General features: G+C 40.4%; 1 protein-coding gene across 27 annotated transcripts in view; it reads right to left on the bottom strand.

Annotated features, from left to right (window-relative positions):
* The window catches only part of mycbp2 (MYC binding protein 2), a 52,972-nt gene that overhangs the window by 2,672 nt on the left and 26,347 nt on the right, over positions 1-23,953 (bottom strand). For 7 of the 27 annotated variants that reach the window (XM_058392128.1, XM_058392139.1, XM_058392133.1 and 4 more), the window contains 44 exons: positions 23,804-23,941; positions 23,502-23,680; positions 23,217-23,359; positions 23,040-23,140; positions 22,659-22,877; positions 22,282-22,504; positions 21,507-21,625; positions 20,937-21,024; positions 20,715-20,764; positions 20,449-20,621; positions 19,340-19,484; positions 19,045-19,251; positions 18,896-18,951; positions 18,693-18,808; positions 17,956-18,053; positions 17,324-17,440; positions 16,620-16,760; positions 14,411-14,485; positions 13,498-13,722; positions 12,523-12,655; positions 12,239-12,361; positions 9,939-10,103; positions 9,033-9,131; positions 7,001-8,617; positions 6,728-6,897; positions 6,390-6,634; positions 6,087-6,254; positions 5,822-5,979; positions 5,351-5,550; positions 4,815-4,985; positions 4,558-4,718; positions 4,319-4,475; positions 3,856-4,080; positions 3,685-3,750; positions 3,208-3,447; positions 3,016-3,105; positions 2,828-2,908; positions 2,113-2,379; positions 1,715-1,998; positions 1,513-1,609; positions 1,289-1,408; positions 947-1,048; positions 731-859; positions 17-149 (listed from right to left, as the gene is read on the bottom strand). In XM_058392128.1, coding sequence (XP_058248111.1) covers positions 17-149; positions 731-859; positions 947-1,048; positions 1,289-1,408; positions 1,513-1,609; positions 1,715-1,998; positions 2,113-2,379; positions 2,828-2,908; positions 3,016-3,105; positions 3,208-3,447; positions 3,685-3,750; positions 3,856-4,080; positions 4,319-4,475; positions 4,558-4,718; positions 4,815-4,985; positions 5,351-5,550; positions 5,822-5,979; positions 6,087-6,254; positions 6,390-6,634; positions 6,728-6,897; positions 7,001-8,617; positions 9,033-9,131; positions 9,939-10,103; positions 12,239-12,361; positions 12,523-12,655; positions 13,498-13,722; positions 14,411-14,485; positions 16,620-16,760; positions 17,324-17,440; positions 17,956-18,053; positions 18,693-18,808; positions 18,896-18,951; positions 19,045-19,251; positions 19,340-19,484; positions 20,449-20,621; positions 20,715-20,764; positions 20,937-21,024; positions 21,507-21,625; positions 22,282-22,504; positions 22,659-22,877; positions 23,040-23,140; positions 23,217-23,359; positions 23,502-23,680; positions 23,804-23,941 — 8,014 coding nt within the window. The remainder of the gene's footprint in view (positions 1-16; positions 150-730; positions 860-946; positions 1,049-1,288; positions 1,409-1,512; positions 1,610-1,714; positions 1,999-2,112; positions 2,380-2,827; positions 2,909-3,015; positions 3,106-3,207; positions 3,448-3,684; positions 3,751-3,855; positions 4,081-4,318; positions 4,476-4,557; positions 4,719-4,814; positions 4,986-5,350; positions 5,551-5,821; positions 5,980-6,086; positions 6,255-6,389; positions 6,635-6,727; positions 6,898-7,000; positions 8,618-9,032; positions 9,132-9,938; positions 10,104-12,238; positions 12,362-12,522; positions 12,656-13,497; positions 13,723-14,410; positions 14,486-16,619; positions 16,761-17,323; positions 17,441-17,955; positions 18,054-18,692; positions 18,809-18,895; positions 18,952-19,044; positions 19,252-19,339; positions 19,485-20,448; positions 20,622-20,714; positions 20,765-20,936; positions 21,025-21,506; positions 21,626-22,281; positions 22,505-22,658; positions 22,878-23,039; positions 23,141-23,216; positions 23,360-23,501; positions 23,681-23,803; positions 23,942-23,953) is intronic. The other 20 variants (XM_058392131.1, XM_058392134.1, XM_058392141.1 and 17 more) reach the window with 16 other exon arrangements.

The following is a 23,953-nucleotide window of genomic DNA, read 5'->3' as shown; positions in this document are numbered from 1 at the left end:
TGTAGGGAGAGGTCACCTGTGTGCTCTCTGAACTCCACCATGGCCTTCATGGTTTTCGAGTCAGCCAGTGCCATTAGCCAGAAGAGTTTGGTTCTTCCACAACCTTCATGGAGATCAACCTTAATGGCTTCCTCTTCTTCCTTAAACACCTGCAAAAAATTGATCAACACAGTCTCACAAATAAAGTAATGTAAGAATTCACACAGCGTAATTGCAGTACGAACTATCACAGTGTAACTGCAGGTTTAGCCCATTAAAAATGTAATACATAATACATATAAAATAAAACAAATTAATGTAAATAAATGAATGATTTAGAACAACAATGCTTTACAACAAGCTGCTAAATTATTATGTATCTACACATATTATACAGTTGAGTTTGTTGTGTTTATTGTCTGTGAAACAAGTGACTCGAGTGACTCAGAATATGGCATGAGACTCCGTGTGTGCTGGCTGTTAGCAGCTCACAAATGGCTGCCGTGCTAGCACTGTCACATACACATTTATGTGATAGAATATTATGTTGTATTTTATTTTATTTTGTGTAGTGCAGATGTTTAGGGGAAATGTGTAGAAAATGGAAAATTACTATTAGATGATATGATTTCAAAAAACGTTAATCAATAATCATCTATGTGAAATCCCATAACACTGCTCTTCATTAGAATACTTTCTAGGGATTTTCTGCTTCTTGTTCTTCATTCCAGTCGTGTTAACAGGCGTGTACCTGTCTCTGGTGGGAGCGTGTACGGCGGTGCAGATGAAGGAAACGGTCACAGTCGGTGCACAGGTTTCCACACACATTACAAAGGATGATAGCTGCAGTTTCCCCATCATCATGATTGTCACACATAGGCTGTGAAAGAAGATTAAACAGTGTTTTAATGGTAAGCAGGATAAGCTTCAGTGCATCTCTGAAGGCTGTTATAACACAAAGCTTTACCATCTGTTTTTGCTGGCCATCCTTGCCCATCCAGCGGCCTGATGATAGACGGTCCACGTGGTCTTGATCCAGCACACAGAGAGAGGCAAGAGCCAGCCAGAGCTATGCAGAAACAATACAACAGGTATTTTTTTTAAAATTAGTGCTCTGCTCTATAATGTACTTTCATCGTATACAGGAAAGCCTATGGATATATTCATTTGAAAATTTAGTTTTTCAGGACATATGAACAGTGAGCCAGAGAGCTCCTTTAAGCCCATGCCTGATGACTCAGTGACCTGGTTTGTGATGAAGAGGCTTAGATGACCTGTTTGTGTTGAATAATGAAAAGCTTAGTCATACCCGTGTGGTAGCAATGCAGCGCACTGGAGAGCGGTGCTCCTCCTCCATCTTAGTGAGCGCAATAATAGTCTCAGCAATGGCGTTCTTGGTTACTCTGGACCAGGTGTCTGAGAGATGACCCTAGGGAAGATAATATATGACTAATGAGCACACAACATCTGAAACCAATACAATCAAAGAATCACAGACTAGAACTGAGCATAAACAATTTATGGAGTTCTTACCGCAGCCATGTCCTTAACCAGCTTAATGATGATCTCAGCAATTTGAGGTGGTGTGGAGCCCTTCATCCACCAGTGACTTTCCCCTCGCCTGATGTAACTACTCACAAACAGGCAAAAGGCAAGGATAAGGCACAGGCTTACTAAAGCATGAATCAAATTCATATTTGATTTTTTCCCCCCAGATGTACCATATCAAGCTCACCTTGAATTGAAAATCATGGGCAATGTAACTGTTGTGACACCTTTGGCTGCTGCCATGCCTGCTATGCCAGCAATGGTGGTGCCCTTGGCCTTGAGTTGTACAGTAAGGGCTTTGGCAATGCATCCCAGGAACATGTCCAGAATCCCAAGCTTGTTCCAGTCACCCTTCTCTGTTGAGTGGATAATGTCACTGATATCTGCTGGTGGCAAAGCCTTTACACCGATTACACTGGCCAAGCGCACAGGAGTCACCTCAGGAAGGACACGTCTGAGCAGTGAGGTCACCTGGGTGATCACAAAACAATCATTAGTCACAATGCTTTAAGTGGCTTGCTTCATGCTGTGTGAAACAAAGGAACATCGCATATACTACTGCAACATGCCCTCACAAAAACACACCTGTCTTTGGACACGTGGTGAGGCTGTATGGAGTAGGGAGAACAGATCCTGTAGCAGGGTGAGCTGCTGAGCCAAGTACTGTCTGCCTACATTGGAGCCACTCAAGGCTAGGACCATTGACAGCAATTCAAAACAGTATGCGTCTGAGGAGGCATCATCATCACTGGGCTGCGAGTTGGCATTCTCCTTACTAGAGATGGCATGTTCCCACTCCTCACGCACGCGTGTAGCTTCCATGCGTATCGCCTGCACAATGTGTGCACATACCTAAGGACAAAAGATAACAAAGGAAACCAAATTTAGCAAAGCCCAACTGACAAAAGCAGCAATTGTGCAAAATGTGTCTTGTCACAATCATCTCACAATGAGTTGTTTTACATTGGATACAGCTAACAAGAGTCATTTATGAAATGAACTTATCTCTATGATTATTCTCCCTCGTTTAGTAAAATGTAATGCAGTTGTCCATTTAGGACATTGAATTAATCTAAGCTTGCATTACTATTGTGTGCAATCAAATAATGCTGCAGACTTTTTGCTCCACTGAAGATAGCCCTTTGACAATTATTGGGGCAGTACAAATATTGTATACAATTATTAAAGAATAAATATTGCATATTGTATATATTGTACATATTTCTACACTGTCTTCAAGCATGACCATTGATGAAGCTGTGTAAAACATGCTTAGGACTCATCACTCATGATGACATACCTGTTTCTGCAAATTGGTAAGCTTGCTCCTGCTGAATATGATCCCAACCATATGTTCCTTTAAATCAGCATCAGATGGTGCCTATGAATGATGGTGACAGGAAATCATGAATAAAAGCAACCTTGGTGTTTCTTTAATGTAATCTCAAATGTCTATTGCCTAAGGTTATGGCGAAGTGTAGTTGTTACCTTGTCTTCACCCTCTGGAGATGACAGCAGGTTCTTCTCCTCCTGCTCTGGAGTAGGTTCTGCATCCCCACATATCAGCTTTCCAAACACCTACAACAACAGCACTGCCTCATTATAAAAACACTGACACATCTTAAGGCCAGGTGCAAATTGTTTTGACACATTAATTTAGCCACACAGTATATCACAAACCTGTGAAGTGATGAGGCGGAAAACACGAAGAGTTTCTGCTTCACAGTTCTTCTGCTGGGCCACGCTAGCCGAGATTTGCCCTGCTATCTTGATGGTGTCACCTTCCTTCCAGCCAAGCACTTTAACCTGCCTCACCCTCAAGGTGTTCTCAGGACCCTTCATCTCAATTTTGATCACATGGTAGTCCCCACCCGGTAACTCACTGGTCACCCAGCCCATGTGCCTCGAGTCCAGGTCAATCTGACACAATAAAGATACCTCTGAATAAAACAGGCCTTCAAAAACCATCAGATATCAGCACTGCTGTCAGTATAACCATTACAATATGAGAAGATGCTTCGATTATCAGTCACAAAGTTGGAGATACTGTACGTATTGTCCTTGATGGAAGTCATTTAAAATTCCATCAAAAATGAAAGATTTCTGCAGAAGTATTACCTAGATGGTTCATTATGTGCAGATAGGTATCAGATTTACCTGTTTGATCCTGCAGAGGTCTTCCACTGCCTTTCCACAGAGAAATGTAATTGATGTGACCTTATTCTAAAGGATTTAAAAAAGAACAGACAACAGATATGAATTTATAATTGATAAATGAATTTATCTTCTAGATGCTGATAATAACCAGTGTTCTCCAGTCCCACTCACTCCAATATCACGGGAGTTGTCCACATGCACAGAAACATAAGTGGCATTGATCCCCTTCACACAGCTGATGGTGATGCTCTTTGTCTTGTTCTTGTCCTCATCCCCTGACTCCCAAAATGTCTCGGTAGATCCATCTGTCAGGCTGCCAATCATAGCGGGCCGGCTGGACGTTTTTATGTCCATCACACTGGTCAAGTCCTTCAAACAGGTTACCATACACAGCTCCTGCAGTTAGAGAAATGGGTTATTACATGTAAACTATATTAGCTACGGAATTATTATTAGATTTATCTTTGTATTGAAGATACAACATATTGTTCACTTCATGTGACATTATATAAACACAAATTTTGGTATTACATACTATACAGCTTCAGAAATGCCAAAAACATAAATGCTCCTCTTGGAGGTTATAAGAATATTATGTAAAGAATATTAAAATAAAATACTGTTTTGTTACAACCTGACTGATGGCTTCATATCCTGACTGCACGCTGATGTTAAAGCTCTCTTCGCTATCTCCATCATCTGATTTGGACAGGATGTTGTTGATATGATGAAACACATTGCTCTGGTGCAGAAACTGATGGTCTGACTGTTTGAATTTGAGACTCCAGCACCTATTTGAAGTTTCAGAATTTAGTCACACAGAGAACAACAGACAAGAGCCTGTGTTGCAGTATATTGCAGTGACTCACTTACCTGAGGGCCATTTGTTGAAGGGAACTGCCACCAGGCAGTGACATCATCAGATCAGAGATGGTCTGGAGAAGTCTGTGGAAGGTGTGGGGGAGAGGGTGAGCTGCCTCTCCAGCAATGACTATGTCGGAGAGAGGATGCTCGCACACACCCAAATCTTTCTCCTGCAATGAAACAGACCAGGCAGCATTTATACGATAAGAAACGTCTACGCTGTGCTGGAAAACATAAGTGCGAGTGAAATCTAAGGAGCTACTGACATTTGTGCAGTGCAGCCTAACCTGCTCCACTGTGTCTTTATTGCCTTTGTTTTCTTCCTCTTCTTCTTCCTCAGGCTCACATGGAGATGGAGTTAAAGAAGCCACAAAATGCCAGAGGATATCATGGAGAGAGGTGGTTTGAATCACGTTGCACAGCAGCCAATTAAATGCCTAATGAGAAAAGAGCCTTTGCTATGAATTCTATTACATTGCATCACACTATTAATATTACAGTATACAGCAGATAGAAAAAAAAAAGTCTAAACACCCCCTAACACCAAGATAAATCATGTCAGATCCTGTTCTGGACAGTTTCACAAAGAAGAGTATAATTTTACCTAATCATAATGTGCTTAGTTGGTAGACTCTTACCTAAACAGAGTGAGTGCTGTATGACAAGCTACTATATCACATTAAATGTGGAAAGATCTGACATGATTTATCTTAGATTTTATTTTTACAGCACAGAAACCTGCGATTGTGTAGACTTTTTATATCCATTTTACATTTTAGTTAAATATCTAACTAATTATCACCTCCATAGCAAATACTCTGCAGGCCGATTTGCGCAGAGCGTGTCTCATGGCCACCTCGAGACCCTCCAAATCATGGTGCTGAATGACAAAGGCCAGCACAGGCCACTGGAAATTCCTTTCCCCTTTACTCAGGGAGCCATGTGCTGAGATCAGTCGAGACAGCTCAGGAGAGGGGTGTCTCAGGAGGGAGGAGCCAACTTCTGTAGTGAACAAAAATACATGTAACACCTTTTGCCTCAAGATCAACTTTTATAGAATATGAATCAGAATGCAGAAGTCCCCATAAATGTCTACTAACAAAAAAGGTGATCACAAACTAGAAAGCACGAACATGACACTTGACACTATAATGTGCACAGTTAGTCAAAGGTGTGCAAAATCAGATTTGAGAATTTAAAAGTAGGTGAACAAATATCAGAAACATTTGGTGTCAGTGCAGAGCAGTACTGTGGCAGAAAGTAAAAGGAGTACCTGCATCCCCACTGTGTACCCTCCGTCTGGGCACTGCCTTCACTCTAGCTGGAGAAGACGAATGCTGTTTGTCATACTCAGAAGCCACCACAGAGTAAGATCGTTGGAACACTGTCCGCTTGGCTGTGTCACTGTCTGTGATGGGACTTGTCTCCAGGCTACCAAAACAGCACATGATTTAAACACTCATTCCTGCCCCAACTAGCAAAATTATTACCTGGCTGAAGTTTTATAAAGCAGCATTGAAGAAGAAATGTGCTGTTACCTAGGTGGCATGGACTTCATGTTACTCTCTGGTTCCTCAAAGACATTGGGACAAGCATCGGGTGTCACAGAGATATAAGGAGCTGGTACTGATGTCGATCTCAGGTAGCGCATCTCATCCTGGAAAAGGTTTTCATCCTGGTAACCTCCAAAATTCTCTGTATGTTGCCTGAAACAGAGGTACATAAGATGTTTTAATAAGTCTGCGAAGTGACTTTGATATTATCAGTCAGTAATTTTTAAGTGTAAAGGTATAGAGAAAATCTAAAAATCTGACTGGCTGATTAAAGAAAGATGGATGTACCGAGCCAGGGTCTGCAGATACAAGCAGCCGATTTTATTTGGCAGCTCTTCAGAAACTCCCTCCTTCAGGCTAGGTAGGTGTGTGTGGAAGGGTTTGGGTGGGTGATGGCATAACAGGCTTGGCTCAGCTGCACTGCTCAGGGATAACAGGAACAGGGCATTGGCACGGATCACCTGGTGCGCCTCCATTGTGGGAAGTGCTCGAGGTGTTTTCACTTGCAAAGGCTTCTTCCTGGACTGCTTTACCTGATCCACACAGAAATACACACAAAGGTAAAATGTAATACACAGTTAATTGCAAGAGAATAATTGTGCAGATGTGTAGACACTCTGTAATACCTTTTCTCTAGCTGCAGTTTGTTTCTCTCTCAGGTACTTCTCTCTGCAACGATCACAAACCAGATACCAGGTACTCCCTCCTATGCCACCATCACCACAATTTCCAGCCCACCCCCCACAGAAGTGGCCGATGCTGTTATAGCCTTGACCTCCAGCATAACGCCCACACCCTGAAAGAATAGAGAACAAAATACTCATTACATCGCCATTCAACGTTTCTAACAATTACGTACTAATCACTCCCAAATACAAATGCAAAAGAGAAATATGTACCTGGGTGGGCCTGCCTCATGTGGTAGGTAACAGGGTAGGGATGAGATTCTCCACACAGCTCACAGATTGTGTCTTTCTCTGGGCCTCCCATGGCCAGCTGTGCCATTTCCCCAAAGAGGTTCCCTCTGGGGCGAACCTCTGCTTTCTCCTTCTTTTTCTTCTCCTTCTTTGACTTCTTGCTGTCTTTCTCACTCTCCTTCTTTTTCAGGATGGCACTAGAACCTGGGCTGGGGAAGATCATGTTCTGTGTGGCAGCTTTGATAGTTGCCATAGAGATGTCCTCCCAAAAAGCAACAAGGTGTTGGAGAGTAAGGGGTAGGAGAGACTTTGACCTCAATGTGGAGTGGCTGGTCACTTCATAGGAGGCCTGGTCACTTTTCCCATCCTCACATTTCTCAGGCAAGGGTGGCTCTTTAAGCATAGAGAGAACCTTGTTCTTATTGATGCTGCCCATCTTGGAGATGTCTGGGCCATGAGGTGAGATGTTAAACATGTTGAGTGCAGAGGAGATCTCAAGTGAGTGACGGTTTTTCAGCTTGCTTTCCTTCTCATCAAGGCTCTGCTGGCAGCTGAGCGAGTTGCGAATTGGTGCATGCTCTTTGGTCAGTTCGGGGTTGAACTTTAGGAAGGAGGAGCAGGCCATGGCATCATGAACAATGCCCTCATGCCACAGGAAGGCTGCAAATACAGCACGGGCACATTCAGCCACAGAAGGTGACATGGCCTGTTTGGCAGGCTCTGCATGGCGGATATTCTCACCCTTAAAGAGTGGCCCTGATTTGTCCTTTTTGGGGCGCACATGCCTACTCGAGGTCTTGCGGCTGACTTTAGGTGAGGAGCGGCTTTCTAATTCTTCCTTGACAGGAGCCTTTCCAATGCTGAAATGCACTTTGGAAGAACCCTCTTCAGCATTATGCAATTCTGCATTTTCATCATTGGGTTCATCGTTGGACAGCAGTGCACTGGAAGAGCATACTTCAACTACTTCACTGTGGAGGTTTTCCTGAACAACATGAGGAGATGGGGAACAGTTTTCAGAGTTGCTGCTTCCTGCTTTAGCCTCCTTTAGCAGGTGTTTCTGTTTTGGAGAAGTAGACCTGCCTCTCAAAGGCTCTGTCAGTGGTATTTTTTTCTTTCTCAAAACATCAGGGTCCAGTGTATAGGAGTCGGATTTGGATCGCTCACGAGGAGGGTCTAGGTGAACCTTTGAGGAGGGACAGACTTTCATTGGCAGGTTCTTATCATGTGGAGAGGAGGAGCGTGGGGAGCTGCTGCTAGAGGGACTTGACCTGCCTGAGATGACAGTCTTCTGTTTGGGGGAGGATGACCGCGAACCTGGATTTGGAGACTCAGACCGGAGGCCCGAGTTTTTCCCGTCAGCCTTTAGGGCCTGCAGAGTATTGTGGTTGGGTGAATGAGAACGGCTGTGCGAGTCAGAGCGTAATTTACCCGTGTCCGATTTGAGGATAAGAGCCTCGCTGGCAGACAGACTGTCGATGGTTTTGATTTTGCCCTGGTCAGCAGTACGGTTGGAGCGGCTGTCAGCTTTAGTTGTGCGACTTTCCTGATGGTGCTTGCTTGCCGGAGACATTGACCGAGTCACACTTCCCCTCTCACCTGAGTATCATAACAGAATAATATTTATGCATTTTATGAGCATCCAGTTGCTTAGAGATTGATTTAAGTCAAGAAGGAAAAATATACATTGAATATAAATATGATGCCTGAAAATTAAAAGTGAAAAGAAAATCAGAAATAACATGGGGAAAAGAAAAACATGAGGGAAAAAATGTAAGGTACATGTTATGATGCACAGGGAACATGACAAAGAATGCACTTCCAATTTGCTCGGCCAGATTTCATTATGCCAAAGTATTGTTGTAGTCGATCTGACCTACATACTACCTACATACTACCTATTCCAGTCCAAACCTACAGGGAAACTACATAGATCATCAAGTAGTGGATGAGACGAAGCCCGTCTCAGAAGTAAGTCTCCTGGTGCTCCTAGGAGGAGGCATGCATTACCCACCCTTTTGTCTGAGAGCAAGAGATGAGAGAGCGGTGCCAGGCCCAGCCACACTGCTTTTGTGCACACGCTCACTTGAAGCAAGGCTGCGAGATGAAGCATCTACAGCGGAAAACAGTTGCAAGGAGAATAAGCAACAAGATATGAACCAAAGAAAACATCAGAGAAGGAGAAATGAATGGGCAAGAGAGACAGAGAGAGAGAGCAAGAGAAACAGAGTGAGAGAGAGAGATAGAGAGAGAGAGAGAAGGAGAGAGAGAGAAAGAAAAGACAGAAAGAAAGAGAACAAAAGAAAAAAGAGGCATGCAAAGAAGTATGGAGCACTAGGGGAGCGAAAGTATATAGCCAATAGACAGAAAAGAACTGATCCCTGAACAGTGAATGCACATAGACATTCACATACTTTTCTCGCCAAGGAAACTGGAAACAAACTTTAAAAATGTAAGCAAGTCACTGTTGTACAACAGAATCAGTAGTCACATTTTACTTTAAACTAAATAGAAGTTTTTTACTACAATCTTGCCGTGTTGAAATTTGCATTTAAAACAATAAGTGGCTCATGATATCAAATGGTAAAAATTAGACAACGGGAAATGAGAATGACGGAAAGTTAGCATATAGGGTGGGAAAATGCAATTTAAAAAAACTGACAAGCGAAAAAAATAAAATGGTTAGAGCATGAATTGGTAGGGTTAAATTGGTTACAGGACAAATAGGAAGAAAAATGTCACTTATTGGACTAAACAGCAAGCGGGTATGATGGAAAAGAGGCAGAAGAGCAAGTCTAAGCCTGAGAGGAACACAGACATTTCAAGAAAAACAGAAATATTATATAACAAAAACAAATACAAAGCCCTGTGCACCTGTGCAAGCAAGCACCACCACTGTCAAACAGAGGGCCAGACTTACTCAGAAGCTGTGGTTGTGGCTGAGGCTGCTGGGAAAGGGATTGTCCAAATACAAAAGGGCTGTGGACAAGGGAAGAGGGAGGTTTGGCGGCTTGCTCAAATATGGAGGGAGCTGGGAGGAAAGGCCCAGACTGAATGGAATTCAGTATGGCACTCAGGCGGTCACCTGTAATGTGGAAGACAATGGGAATACTATAGCTTTTACGATTGGAACCATGTAAAATGTTAAGACTCATCAATGCCCCACACAGGCACATTTACTGGCAGTACAAAAGGGGTGTCAGTGGATTAGTTAAATTATGGGGGAACAGGTAGAGGTTTTTGGGACAGTAAGTCAGGTTTTTTTTTTCAATTTCACACCTCAGTTAGATAAGGTGTTGTGTATCAGGCCATAGGTAAGGTGCTGGCTTTGGCAACATTGCCTTGGCTGTTCTTTCATCACTCCCAGGTTGAGCACAAATCATGGTTGGTTTATACTTGGTTCCATGGTTATGGTTAGAAGACTCCAAAGAATACTTAAGAAGAGTATTACTATAGACATAGCCATAGATTAACTTTAGCTGACAAAAATCTCACCATGAAGTGTAACTATGACTGTGCATAAGGCAGTGATGAAGAGTCCATAACACACCATGCCTTTCAGCAAAGGTGTATGGACGCACCACTCGGCAGCAGTGACTGCAAGAAGCACAGCAGGATTCAGGCTTAAACCCAAGTCCTCCACTGAGAGCGAAAGTGGGACACAACTTGGTAGAACTAGACACACTAAGTGTGCAGCACACAGAATCTTTCCCATGCATACATTATTTGGCACTGATGTTAGCCACACACAGTAAACATATAAGCATGCAGAACACAGAAAGAAAAGCTAAGACAATGAATGTATTAATGAATCTAAACTCTTTACCCCAAAACAAATGATTTTAGTAGCTAGGCTATATAGTACCAAACACAGTAATTACAGGCGACAGTAGGTAATGGTCAGCTGAGATATAAAAGTTAAAGCTGCGTACAGAAGAGAGTGAACACTAATCCAGGGCCTCATAGGGGAAAAGACGTGTCCTCATTCTGAAGCTCAACTACATGTACATTAAAAACCAAAGACAACAGATTTCTAGTATCAGTAGTTGCTAGACCGATAAAGAACTGGTCAAAAACCCCATTGTAATTGTAGTAACTCTCAAGTTTTTACTAAATACTAATATGTAGATGTAGGCAAAAACTAAACAAACATACAGGAGCCCAGATTACTGAAGTGTACAACTTTGATGAGAAGTAGCATTGTTCCCAGTGAAATGCAAAACAGATGAAAAGACAAAAACATGTTTAGACCAATAACAGAATCACAAACTGTGGATTGTCAAATGAATACAAGTTTGGCCTCATTTATCAAACCTTTCGGTAAAGGAGTGTAATTTTTTTGTAGGCCAACTATTCTAAAATATATGCCCAATAAGTTTAGGTAATGCTGATTTTCTCATGAACGCGAATGAACACCAATCACCAGTAAAAGGCAAAGTGCATTCACAGCACAGCTGATTGATATTTGTTTGCAGAACTCCACAAAAGGCAATCTTTACAGAGAGAAATGATAAAATGATGATTAAAAAGTGCAAAAGCTCCACCTAAACAAGTGCACATAATCGTCCATTAACGCAGCTTCCATAAGCAGGCAGATAGATAGATAGATAGATAGATAGATAGATAGATAGATAGATAGATAGATAGATAGATAGATAGATAGATAGATAGATAGATAGATAGATAGATAGATAGATAGATAGATAGATAGATAGATAGATAGATAGATGCTTTATTCATCCCAAAGGGAAATTTACAGAATTAATAGAAATAGAAAGCCATATATTTTGTCCTAACTGAATGGCTAGTCTTATTTGTCTTCATTTATGGATTTGTTGTGGATTGCTTTCTTTCAATCATTAATATAACAATGATAAATTAAGAAGATTTCTTAATTTTGTGTACATTAAATAAGCAATTTCAACTCGTCAATGAGATCAGCATATATACCTCTTGTGTAAAATGAATGATATGCAAATAAACTTGTTTGTATCCAGCTTGATAAATGAGGTCCAATGTTTGACTAGAGTGAAAAGGTTTAAAACTGTTGGTAAATCCTGAAATGTAATGTATTGAAGACAATGTTGGCAGATGCCCACAAAGTAACACACATGGGTTTAAGCAATTCTGGTTTATATTTATGTAATGTGCGGTATGGGTGGAAGTGTGTTCCCTACAGAGAGAGGTTTTTCTTGCATTCAAGTCATCATCTAAGCTCACCTTTGTTGTTGGAGATGCCATAATCAAAGCCTTGTGCCCCACTGCCCATAGTTCTGCTAAAGGCCTGCACTGAGAAGGGGCTAGGGGGAGGAGTCTGAGCTCCATGCTCTAGGATTGCTTGTTCTGTTGGATGAAACACATAGCCAAAACAGGACACAATATTCATCAGCTTTTCAGTTTAACAAATGCTTTACTTAGTTTATTATGGCTCCTGTCCATGTTCTGGAAGCCACTACCTTGGACAAGCAAGAATTGAAACATCTTGCTTGTGGGTGTGGTTTTACCTTCATCATGACGCAGGTATTGGTTTCCTCCTCTGTCTCTGGCTAGGGACCAAGCCTCTCCTTCATCACTCTCACAGAACTCAACCACACTGTTCTTATCCAGCTGCACCCATGTTCCTTCTGGGTTAACCACCTGATAGACAAACAACATTATTTATCTCATCACACACAACGCTCCAGCACTGGCCATTACACAGGTTGTTGTCACAGCAGTATACAACGGTTAACAAAATAAAATGCATCATGGTTACACTGGCAATAAATGTTAAAGGAACTGATGTGCCATTCACTTAGTATCATACTCAACATAGAGCATGCTGTTCTGTCTGGCAAGTGACTGTGGAGGTGAACAGTGGAGCAGCAGTGCTAAGTGCACAGTAGAAACTAAAATTTGAAGAAGGGCACTCTGGGACAGCATGACACACCACACCCTTTAGAAAGACTGAGCAGGAAGAGGCACATTCAGCCACCTCAATGGCAAACCATGGAGAAAATTCAGATGTGCTAAAGGAAGGAAAAAATACTCCAAGTAGACAGAGGAGGTCGTTTTTAGAAATGACTTCAGTCTTTGTGTTTATAAACTTCACTTTCCAGGAAACATTTCTTTTGTTGTTTTCACTTATAGAAGTAATTCAAGTCCATGTATTGTTATATATTATTTACTGAGCATTCCAAATAGTTGCACTAAAATGTTATTCGGAGCAGGAGAAAAATGCTGAAGCCATGCAGGTTTTACTTCTATAGGCTTTACTTCATTTATGTGTAAGAATTTTAATATACATAGAATAAACACACATCCACACCAGGAGCTTATTATGTATTGTTTCTTTGAAAGCAAATGACACACTACAATTTTGAGGGACATGAAGAAGAAAAGGAAGCTATTACAGTGACCACAGCACTGGAAATAAGGCAAGAAATCTGGCAACGTAGTGATTTACTAGCAGCCAAAAGAACACAGGTGGGAGTCCATACCTCGCCTACCGCCTTGACTTTGTTCCCCAGTACTAACATCCCAATGGGGATACCTCTAAGGTTTGGGCAGCTTCTGATGTTGTGACCCGAGGGTCCCGTCTTCACTACCTTATAAAGACCTGGTCCGCCACCCAGGCCAGCCCTGTCCACACTGCGCATGGGGGCTTCATGGGAAGGGCGGCCATTGGTCTCCCTTATACACTCATCTGACTGGGGCCTGGCCTCCTGCAAAACCAAAGGTGATAAGTCAATCTCTGAAGCAAAAAAAAAAGAAAAAGGAACAGGTACATTACATTACAGAACTTCAGATGAATTTCAGTGCAGTGTCAGCATTTAGGCAGGAGTCATATCAGTTACAATACTTGCACTGTATGCAGTGTAATGAGCGTCTACCTAGACATATATGCAAAAAAATATCATTAATAGGTACTTTGGACTGATATGAAGTCTGATGTCAAACTAAAATGCAAATTTTGATTAACTGAATGAGAACAATGTGTACAAGAAATGACTGGCATACTAGAGAATGAGGCTGACTATATACCCGGCATGCCAATCAGCTCCTTTTATATGAAAGATGAAAGACAAAGTGAAATCATGCCAAAATGAAAATCATGCCAATGACTTCTGAAACATTAAATCATAATTTGAATGTATTTCTTATGAAACCATGACGTAAATGCAAAAAAAAAAAAAAAAAAAAAAGATTACCAGACACATATATTCAACATAGTCTAGTTTGCCACATACATTATGTTGAATCTTTCTAAACACATAATTCACAAAAAGAATCATGCATCTGTGGTACGGCACATTTACTGTAAATTAGGATTTTGAGCAGACACACAAAAACAGGTGGAAAGCAAAAAAGCAGCAAAGCCAAACACATCTGTCCCTCCTTTTGACAACTCACCTGAGGGAAACAAGATAAGGTCGTCCACGACAAAAAGTCGATATCCCTGACTCCTTGGCTAGCACTAAAGGTATTCTGAGCAACAAATTGTAAGAAAATCAAATCACGGTTGGGAATTACTTGAGACAGAAAAGGTGCTGACAGTATGGGTTTTCTTTTTTGGAAGAGAACTGTTTGTTTCCGATGACGATTTTAATCGATTGGATTCCCTGAAATTCCCTGTATTGGGGCTTGTTCATAAGTTCCCATCATGATCATCTGACGCTGAATCTAAGGCTCCAATTTTAATACAAGGAAATGCTGAGAATAATTTTTAAAAACGCAGTCTTAAACAAAATCTTCCAATCTTCCAAAAAAACTGTGGTGTGTCATGCTGTTTTCACTGAGGCTCCTCAAATCCATTAGCAAATGTCCTTTAGGATGATGGCATATTTTCCAGTACAGTAGGGTTTTGACAGACAACCGTTTCATGGCAGAAAGCCTTCTTTAACTTGAAGTCCCTTTAGCACTTCTCGGTGACCAACCCAGGTTTCTAATTAATATATTTCATTTGAAGGTTGACCCAAACAAAATAAAAATTGTCACAGGATTTTAAGAGCTAAAAATATGTCAATATTTTCAATGCCTATAGCTCTAATTAAACAGTTTTTGCATCCTTGTCCTGCAGAATTATCAATTCACAATCATGCATAACTTACAGGAGAAGCAGCATCAGCTATGCCACTCTTATAGTCCATGTTCAGATCAATGCTTTATATGCTGCATGCAGTCCCAAAACTGTATAGTCCTATAGCACTATGTAAGCATATTCACAAACACTACCCACAACTCAAGAAATTAGCTCCCTCTAGTGTCTCACATATCTCATATATTGTTCTCATAATATTACATAGCTTTACCTTTGTGTTTCCTATATAACAATTAATCGCTTCACCAATATCATTTTGATGCATCAATACTTTCATGAAACCTACTTAATACATGACACCAATATATTTTTCCATAAGTCACATGGTAATATCTTGTAACAATCTTAAATGCTTCACAAGAAAACCTCAAACTAGGTTAATTTGGGAAAAGAAAACCAAGAGACCGCTAAACCAATCATTTCACAAGTATCTGTTCCTGTGTTTTTTTTTTCTGTAAAGAGGACTTGGCTCAGATTTTGACCCTATTCCAAGGACGATAAAGCACTGCATTCTAGCAAACATTGTTAATTGTTAATTAAAAGGCAGCACTGTATTAAGCATTCTAAGATTGAATGCTTAATAGTGAAAGAATGATAAAAGAGTGGGTATCTAATTCGAACTATTATGAAAAACATTTAGTTTAGCACAAATAAAATCATTTTAAAATACATTTTAAAACATATTACATAGAAACCTGGACCCGAGACACGGTTTTCCAGACACAGATAAGTAATGTTGCTTTAGGATGTCAGTAACGATTATGACCTATACAGGATGTCTGATCTCTGTATATATCCAACAGAGATGTTCACATTGTACACACGGTCATCATGATAACTGTGCATGATCATTATTAGGGTACATGCTCATAACTATACAAGCTATACCTGTGCTTGAAGCTCAATAAAACGTCCTTTTAAATGTCACGTGTTTTAAACCTGACCTGCCTTTGGATTCAGTAGACGATGACAGAAACCTTTTGTCCCAGAGGATATGGCAAAATCTATAGAAAACTATAGTGTCTGGGAGGGAATTTGGATAGGATATTTACTCTCTTGGCTTATTTCTATAGCCATTTGTAATAGTAGGTAAAAGACAGTATAATTTATCCAGTCAGGGAAACATCCTGTTTGTAAAAAACAGACATGACCGATTGAGATGGGACAAAAATTCTAGAAAAATTAATCAGTAATCATTAAATCACCCCACCTCCCCATGTAAAACTAATGCACTCTGAACAGGGCTTTTAGCTGCTTCCCTTTGGACAAGTACAGGCCACTACATGCCCACAACAAGGTTTTAGTGTTAAACCACTAGAACAAACATGCAATAAATTATTTAACTGATCTCAAAGTAATCAACATACAACGCTTTTAGGCATTAGGTTACTGGATGCACTTACAGCAGAGAACATCACTGTAAACACTGGCACAGTGGTCTAACCCATAAAGCATAACTTCCAGTGTCAAATAAATGCCATGGGGCTCCTGCTGTTCTACAAACGGGAGGCCTATACTTACATCAACAGGGACCAGGAGGTTTCTGCCCAGATGCTGGTTAAAAGAGAGGCACCAGGCTTCAGTGTACCCATTCATACTGGGAACATACTTCTTTACAGTCTCATCATTCAGTCTGAGCCACACACCATCATCATTGTGGATCTATGGGAAACAAGCAACAGAGCAGAGCCATGCCTTCCTGTAACTGCTAAGAGGCCATTGCGTGATCTTCGGAGGCTGCAAAATGTGAGTCATTGTTGATAGAGATTCTGCATGTTCTGTGTACACACTGTCCTACAGGGGATGGCTGTGTAGAACTGCTATGTATATGAATTTGGAACATCTGCATTTATATTGCAAATGCTATTGTGTTCTGTGAAAGCAGAGAGTATCAAAGGTGCTTCCTAATTAACATTAAAGAAGGTGCCTTTGGGTAAAGCTAAGGATAAAACTGCAGCCTGAAAGTCACTTGCATGTGTTGAAGCAAAGGAAATGCAAAGAAATGTTTTCATCCAAATCAAAAAATGTAAGCTTTAAAAAAAGCTGCAGCAATGATTTCAGTAGGCTTAATGCTATTTGAGATTTAAGATAAAAGGAGCCATAAATGAATTGCACTGTTAATGTTACTGGTTCAACTCTGATTAAAAGTAGATGAAATACAAGAGGGAAAAAGACAGAAAACATTACAGATAGATTATGTGTGTCCCTAGTCTAAAGTGGTTTACCTCGTCAATGAAAGTGATGGTGCCATTGACTTGGACTATGCCTATTTGTTCGCTCTGCAGAGAGGGGTGACTACGCACACGCAGCCCTGCGCTGTCCTTGGCGACAAATTTGCGCACCTGAGAGGAGCAGACAGGGAGAGAGACGGGGAGAGAGTGAGACAAGCAAGCAGACGACAGGAGAAAGCAAAGCACCTTAGATCACAAGAGTGCCAGACAAGAACACAGCAGGGGTATTTGGCAGAGAAAGTGTAGGAAAAGGTTCATTGTAAAAACAATACATCACGTTTGTTTACCAAGATAAAAACCTCGAGCCATGACACCAAGCTTTTTATAGAGGTTTAAGGCAGAAATGGGAAGCCTAGCAGCAAGGCGCAAAAATGATTCTGCTCAGCTGTGTTGCTTGTTTCCCAGGTTAAACTTAATGCAAAAAAAATTACATTTAAAAATCGGTGAAGAAATATTACTTACTAAGGCAGTCAAGTATCACTCACCAATAAGGAATTCATACAAAGAATAAAAATTGAAAAACAGTGATCTAAAGAATATAATAAGATGTCTCTATGTGGCCAAACTGATCAGGTCTAGAGCTCTTCTGGTTTAATTGCTCTGCTGGTTGAAAACTGGAATCTCACCTTGCTTGGCTGTGGTTCAGCTTTGGGCTTAATCATCTGTGTCCCAGGAGGAATCATGCCTTTGGGTGGGTCTTTCACTTCAACCTCTAAACCAGCATCTGCATGAAAAACCTCTGCTGTCAGCACTCACATAAATCTTTTAATGGTTGCATAAAGCAATGAGGTCATGGAATTAGTACCTTTAAAACAGCAAACCAAATTATTTTAAAAATGCCTTTACAGAGCCTCATTCCCTTAGAATACTGCGAGTGCAAGTGAACAGAGCAGACCAGGGTGGTGAGCGTAGGAGGCCAAAGCTTACTGGAAGATGAACAGCTTTTCTATATTATCGCACAGGCAACCAAATTAAAACCCCACCTAACCCTGAATAACACTAATCATTGCTGATTGCCATCACAAAGTTTGTAAACTACAAAAGCATAAGTACAAATGACTGAAAGACAAAACAGTTAAATATAAAAAATACTTCAAGCACAATTTATTTACTTAAGTAAATAAGTAAATGTACTATTTAAGTAAATATCTAATATTTAGGCGAGTAAGGAGTGGCAACTTTCCCTTTGGCATGAAGTGCCACATTTATAACAGGCATGAGAGCTAAGCATGAACAGGAAAAGCCAGAAAAACAGTACTGTTTAACCTTAACACGGAGTAACTTTTCTATCTGCCTTGAATGCTCCGTCTCTGTCTGAGTTAGAAAATGCTGAATTAGCAAAGAATATGAAAGAAGCTCATACCAATTTCAATGCCATCTATGGTGACATGTATGGTGTAAAGCCCAACAGCACCAGGAGTCCAGTTGGCACTGTAGGTGCCGTCTGTGTTAGCCCGGATGAGCATGTTTTCACTAGGTCTGTTGAGACAAATTCATTTAGAACGGTTCCACCATTCACATCAGCAAGGCCTAATCAAAAATGTACAATTTCATATATATATTTACCTCTTTGGAGTGGGTGAGGCAAAGCGCAGCTCCTCAAACGAATAATTCTCATATGCCTAGGTAAAAAAAAGATCCAAATATGAAATTTATGACAAGCTCCTTGTTACGTTATTGTCAGTCTTCTTATAAACAAAACAGAAGCAGTGAACCTTCATCATGGTGATAGCAATGTAGCGAGCCTCCTTAATGATCATGGGTTCATAAGTGGCTTCCAGTTTTGGTGCTGGCAGGCCACCAAAGGTGAGATCCATGCCTGATGTTGAGTTAGAGGGGCTTCCTGGGAGCCGCTGCAACTTCTTCATGTTGTCCTGTTGAATAGATTTCTTCTGAGAGACAGGCACAGCCTTCACCTCCACCTGCCAATCAGAAAAACAATGTTATTTCCTGAGAAAACTTACGATGAAACAGAAAAATACAGTTTCCTTTTGCATATGGAAGACCAACCTTCATATTTGGCACATGTACTACATCTCCATATTGGTCTTTGGTCTGTACTACAACAGTCGTTGGCCAGCCACAGCGAATATCGTCTTTGTTGAGGATAAGGGATGTCTTCTGAGGGTCTGCATACGAATCTGGCTGAAGCCACCTGGAAATAAAGAGACAAGAATAAAGACTTTAGCCTTTTTCCTTTGCATTGTACCATTCCTATCCAATCCACATTTGTTATTTTTTTCTTTTGCAAGAAGCCATCATGTTTTTTCTCCCATCAGCACATGTTGGGGGCATGTAATGGGGGCATTTGGGCAAAATATTTACTTGCAGTGATCATTTTCTGTTCCAGTTGTTTCAGAGTGATATAATTTAAATTAAACAAGGAAAAAGTGATAGAGGGGTGATAGTTTTCCATCATAAACTATGTTCTCTAATAAAAGAAAAAGCAAAATAACTATGATACATGCTTTAAGTATGCCAAACCACAAACACAACAATAAATAACGTGTCGATGTAAAGTACACACTGATTGGTTAAAGGTGATGTGTACTCATAAAGACCCATGCTTATCCCATAAAACTCATTTATGATAGCAAAAATCCAGTTTTCTTTTTATTTCCTCCAATAACTCAGTTTAATAGGCATGGCTCTAAGAGATGACTGAGAAGTCTCTTCAGTTCCTGTTTTACAACCAGGCTGCTCTGAGATACAGGCCATTCACTGTTGATATGGGCTGTAATCCTTTTGCAAACACTGATCAGGTCATAACCCAAAGAGGAAGGAAGCTTTGGCAACTACATTTTGCCTGGATGTCTGCCATCTTCAGTACCCCCCCTCAAAGTTGGAGAATTTGTTGTAGAGAAACAGGGGCCTTCTCTTAATAAAACAATTTGCATTCATTGCTTTAAACATGCATCAGTCTACAACTGCAGTGAATGACACTTTTTCAGGACAGCAAGCCAAATTTATTAAGAAAAAATACTTGGATTGACCTGATCCAGCTCATGAGATGCTTGTTTATCAGCTCGTGTTATTATGGCAGCAATAGGTCTGTTCATTAGCTAGAGGTGGTGCCTTTGATTAAAGATTACCATCCTTTTGTGAAGTTTAAAACTGACCTTGCTAGACGTCCTCCACTTGAATTGGGCACGCAAGTTATGAAGTCCTCCAGAAAGGAGTGCTCATTGCTTTGTAGGTGCAGGGGCAGGTTGCCCTCCAGTGCCTCCAAAATAGTGGGTGAGTGGGATAGAGCCAGACCCTTTCCCAAGATCCCTGAATGTGCTTTGCATACCTGAAAAAAAAATCAGAAAAGTCAGACTATAACATCATTCTACATATCGGGAAAAAGGGCAAATTAATTACAATTTTCCTTCTAATGAAATACCTGAAGAGAAGCTTCCTCAAGAATCTCCAAATCTTCCTCCAGTTCATTTCCTTAGGAACAGGTAGAAATATACAGCATTTAATAAGAATAACAGAAAGTTTGTCTATAAACTGCTAAATGGCTAAAATATTCGAGAGAAAATGCTTTGGTGTTAATGCAGTGCATGTCAATAAAAGCCTTAGATGTGTGTTTGTAATGACATATCACTTATTTTTTATTTACCTATAGGTAAAGCTAGGTCCTTCTTCATGAGTGCAGCAGCACAAACACTTCCCAAATAAGCAAGTTCCTTCTCCAGCTGAATGATGCCCTGAAATGCAAGAGTTTCCATCCTAATAATCAGTAAATCGTTTAAAAAAGGTGAGATATATATATATACATATACACACACACTACCGCTCAAAACTTTGGGATCACTTTGTTTTCCAAAGAAACACACATGAAATTAGTCTGAATAGAAAATATAGCAAAAGAGCAGGACATGCTGAGATGTCAGAGTTAGAAATAATGATTTTGATGAAAATGATGAATGTTTTCTTCATAAAAAAAAAAAAAAAAACACCTTTTGCAGCAACTACAGCCTGGGAATTCTAGCTGTTAATGTTTCAAGATAATCTGAAGAGATTTCACCCCATGCTTCCTAGAGCATCTCCCACAAGATGGACTGGCTGATACAGCTAAAATATGCAAGTGATCCCAAACTTTTGAGTGGTAGTGTATGTATGTATATATTATATACAAACATTTGTTTTTAAAAATGTACTTAGTCACAGGCTTAAAAGGATCCATTACCTCATCAGAGCCAGGATTAAACTCGTACCCCACAGCCACGCATTTAAATCCATAGAAGCAGGCTTTCTCATCTTTCACATAATCTGATGCTGTTTCCAAGGAGAAGAGGGCCTCATTTCCTTGTATTACAAAATACAAAAATACATGAGATAATGACAGCAAACAGTTGTGAATCAAGTTTGAACAAATTTCAAATGTCACTCCTTTTGTTAGAATATATTAGAATACCCTTCACCCAAAAAAAGACTACTGCAACACAAACATTATTTTCAGTATTTTATTAATATTCGTAGGCTTACAATTTAATGCTGTTTTAATAGCTGTAAAATGCTGCACATTTTGTTCAGTGAAAGTCTCAAAGGCTGATAGACTATTTGCACAGTAGCCCTATAATAAAAAAAAAAAAAACCTTTCTGAATCGAACATGTAAACTCAGACTCAGGAGGAAGGATAGCCTACTGAACCAGAACCTATCAAGTTGATCAAGCACAGCTCTCTTTTTATTTACAATATTACCAGCAGTAGTTATACTAGTTCTTAATATGTGCACAATTCTATTGCTTAATAATTGTTCTACAAGACTTAAGTTCATTTTTATAGAGCTGCCCCCAAGTCAAAGTTTCCAATATTTTATTTAAAGTTTATTAAATGATTCCTAAATCTACAAATTACTCCATTTCTGTTATATTGTATTTTTTTTTTATTATACGCACATAGGCACATGACATCATTTGGTTTTAAAACCAAAACAGTAACAGAAAAGCTGAACTCATACCTGGAAGTACAAGGACACTACTGGGCCAGCCATTGGATCCAGAGAACTTCTTGAGCTCAGTCCAAGCATTGATGGTCTCGTGAGTAAGTGCTTTGACACTGGGGCTGGAGAAATGCAGAGTTCGGGTGGGAATAAAAACCCTCAGGACATCCTCTGGCTGGGCTGTTCCACACTGCTGGTCAAATTCGATAGTGATCCAGCGAACACAGTCTGGGAAAGATACCTAAAAAGAAGGCAGGATTTCAAACATAAAAACAATTAATTGTCAGGTTAAAAGTAACTGATCAGTTTAGATGTGCAAAACTAAACATGTACTGAAGCACCTTACTTTGTTTTTTTTATTCATTTTTTTAATTTAAAGGAATTGAAATCCTTACCTTGTATTGAGTGACAGCAGCCTGCTTGTATGGATGATCACTCTCTAAGACAGCATAATGACTGGAGGTTGTGCAAGCAGACAGGCCCTGCTCAGGTTGGTTTCCAGTGGTGCTATCTGTAGACTGATTAGGATTAAAAGCAGGTGGGGCATACTTCTGGTTCAGCGCAGACACAGCAGGGAGAAGCTCCTGCACCAAACCAAACACCTCCACAGCAGCCTAAGAAAAGCAGACACAAATTACAAAAGACATTAAGCATTAAAATATTAAGTCTATCTTAAAAAGGTATAATGATGTTTCAAATAGCGAAGCAAATACTTTCATGATACAAATGATATTAAAAAGTCAATCATTTTCAAACAAAGTCAGTAAATCTCTTACCTTTGGTACAGAGGCAGCCACTGGGCCGATATAGGCCAGAATAAGGGGAAGCAGCATGGAAAAAAGACTGGAGGAGCTCAGCAACTCTGGAATGTCCTCAGCTGCAAAATAAAATGGAATAAGTGATAATAATCTACAAAACTGATGTAAAATATGAATGCAAAGTTTTATTCTTACCATCCACAGCGAAGGCTCTGTGCAGGAGGTCCTTAGCTGCCCGTACCACAGCACTAACCACAGAGAGAGCACGGCTGCAGTTTTTATCCTCCTCGTTGGCTTTGATGAGCAGCTGTGACTGCAAATCTCCATCATATTCACTTCTGTGACACAGAAAATAAAAGAAAACAATATTAGCAACACAAAGTAGTTATCTATACAGTGATATTTTGCTGTTAAATAAGTTGTTTAAACAGCAATACTGCCTGAACACAAAAGGTTGGATAAAGAGCTGAAATGTCGAACCTGTAGTAGAGAACCTGAGGAATCTGGCCTCTGGTCTGGTTAGTGCCATTACTACTAAGACTACAGGTACTGAAGGTGAAGGTCACGCCATCAGAACACTGCACTGTGGTCATCCCTCCGTCTCCGTTAGCTGTACGGCTGCCATAGTTGCGCAGACGGACTGCATATTTCACATTTTCCTTAAAAAGGCAGATATCAGGAGGAGCAAAAATGAAAAAAAAAAGAAAAAAAAAGCGAAAAATGTTTGAATGCAGAAAATGTGACAGAGGCTTATGACCGAAATTAAGCAACAATGAATTTACTTTCAGAGGCACAGCTTTGTCCAGTCGAATCTCAGCAATGTCACTAGGACTGTCATCAGTGCTGTAGGTTCCTTTAACCAGCTCCAGGGATGTCCATCTGTGGGAATGGGCCGAGTCTCCATGGTGCTCCGTCTGTGCCTGAAAGACGCA

The sequence above is a fragment of the Hemibagrus wyckioides genome, linkage group LG06, assembly GCF_019097595.1.
Source record: "Hemibagrus wyckioides isolate EC202008001 linkage group LG06, SWU_Hwy_1.0, whole genome shotgun sequence".
Taxonomy (NCBI): Eukaryota; Metazoa; Chordata; class Actinopteri; order Siluriformes; family Bagridae; genus Hemibagrus; species Hemibagrus wyckioides.
The sequence above is the reverse complement of the archived record's forward strand: the minus strand, read 5'-3'. Positions and strand labels throughout refer to the sequence as shown.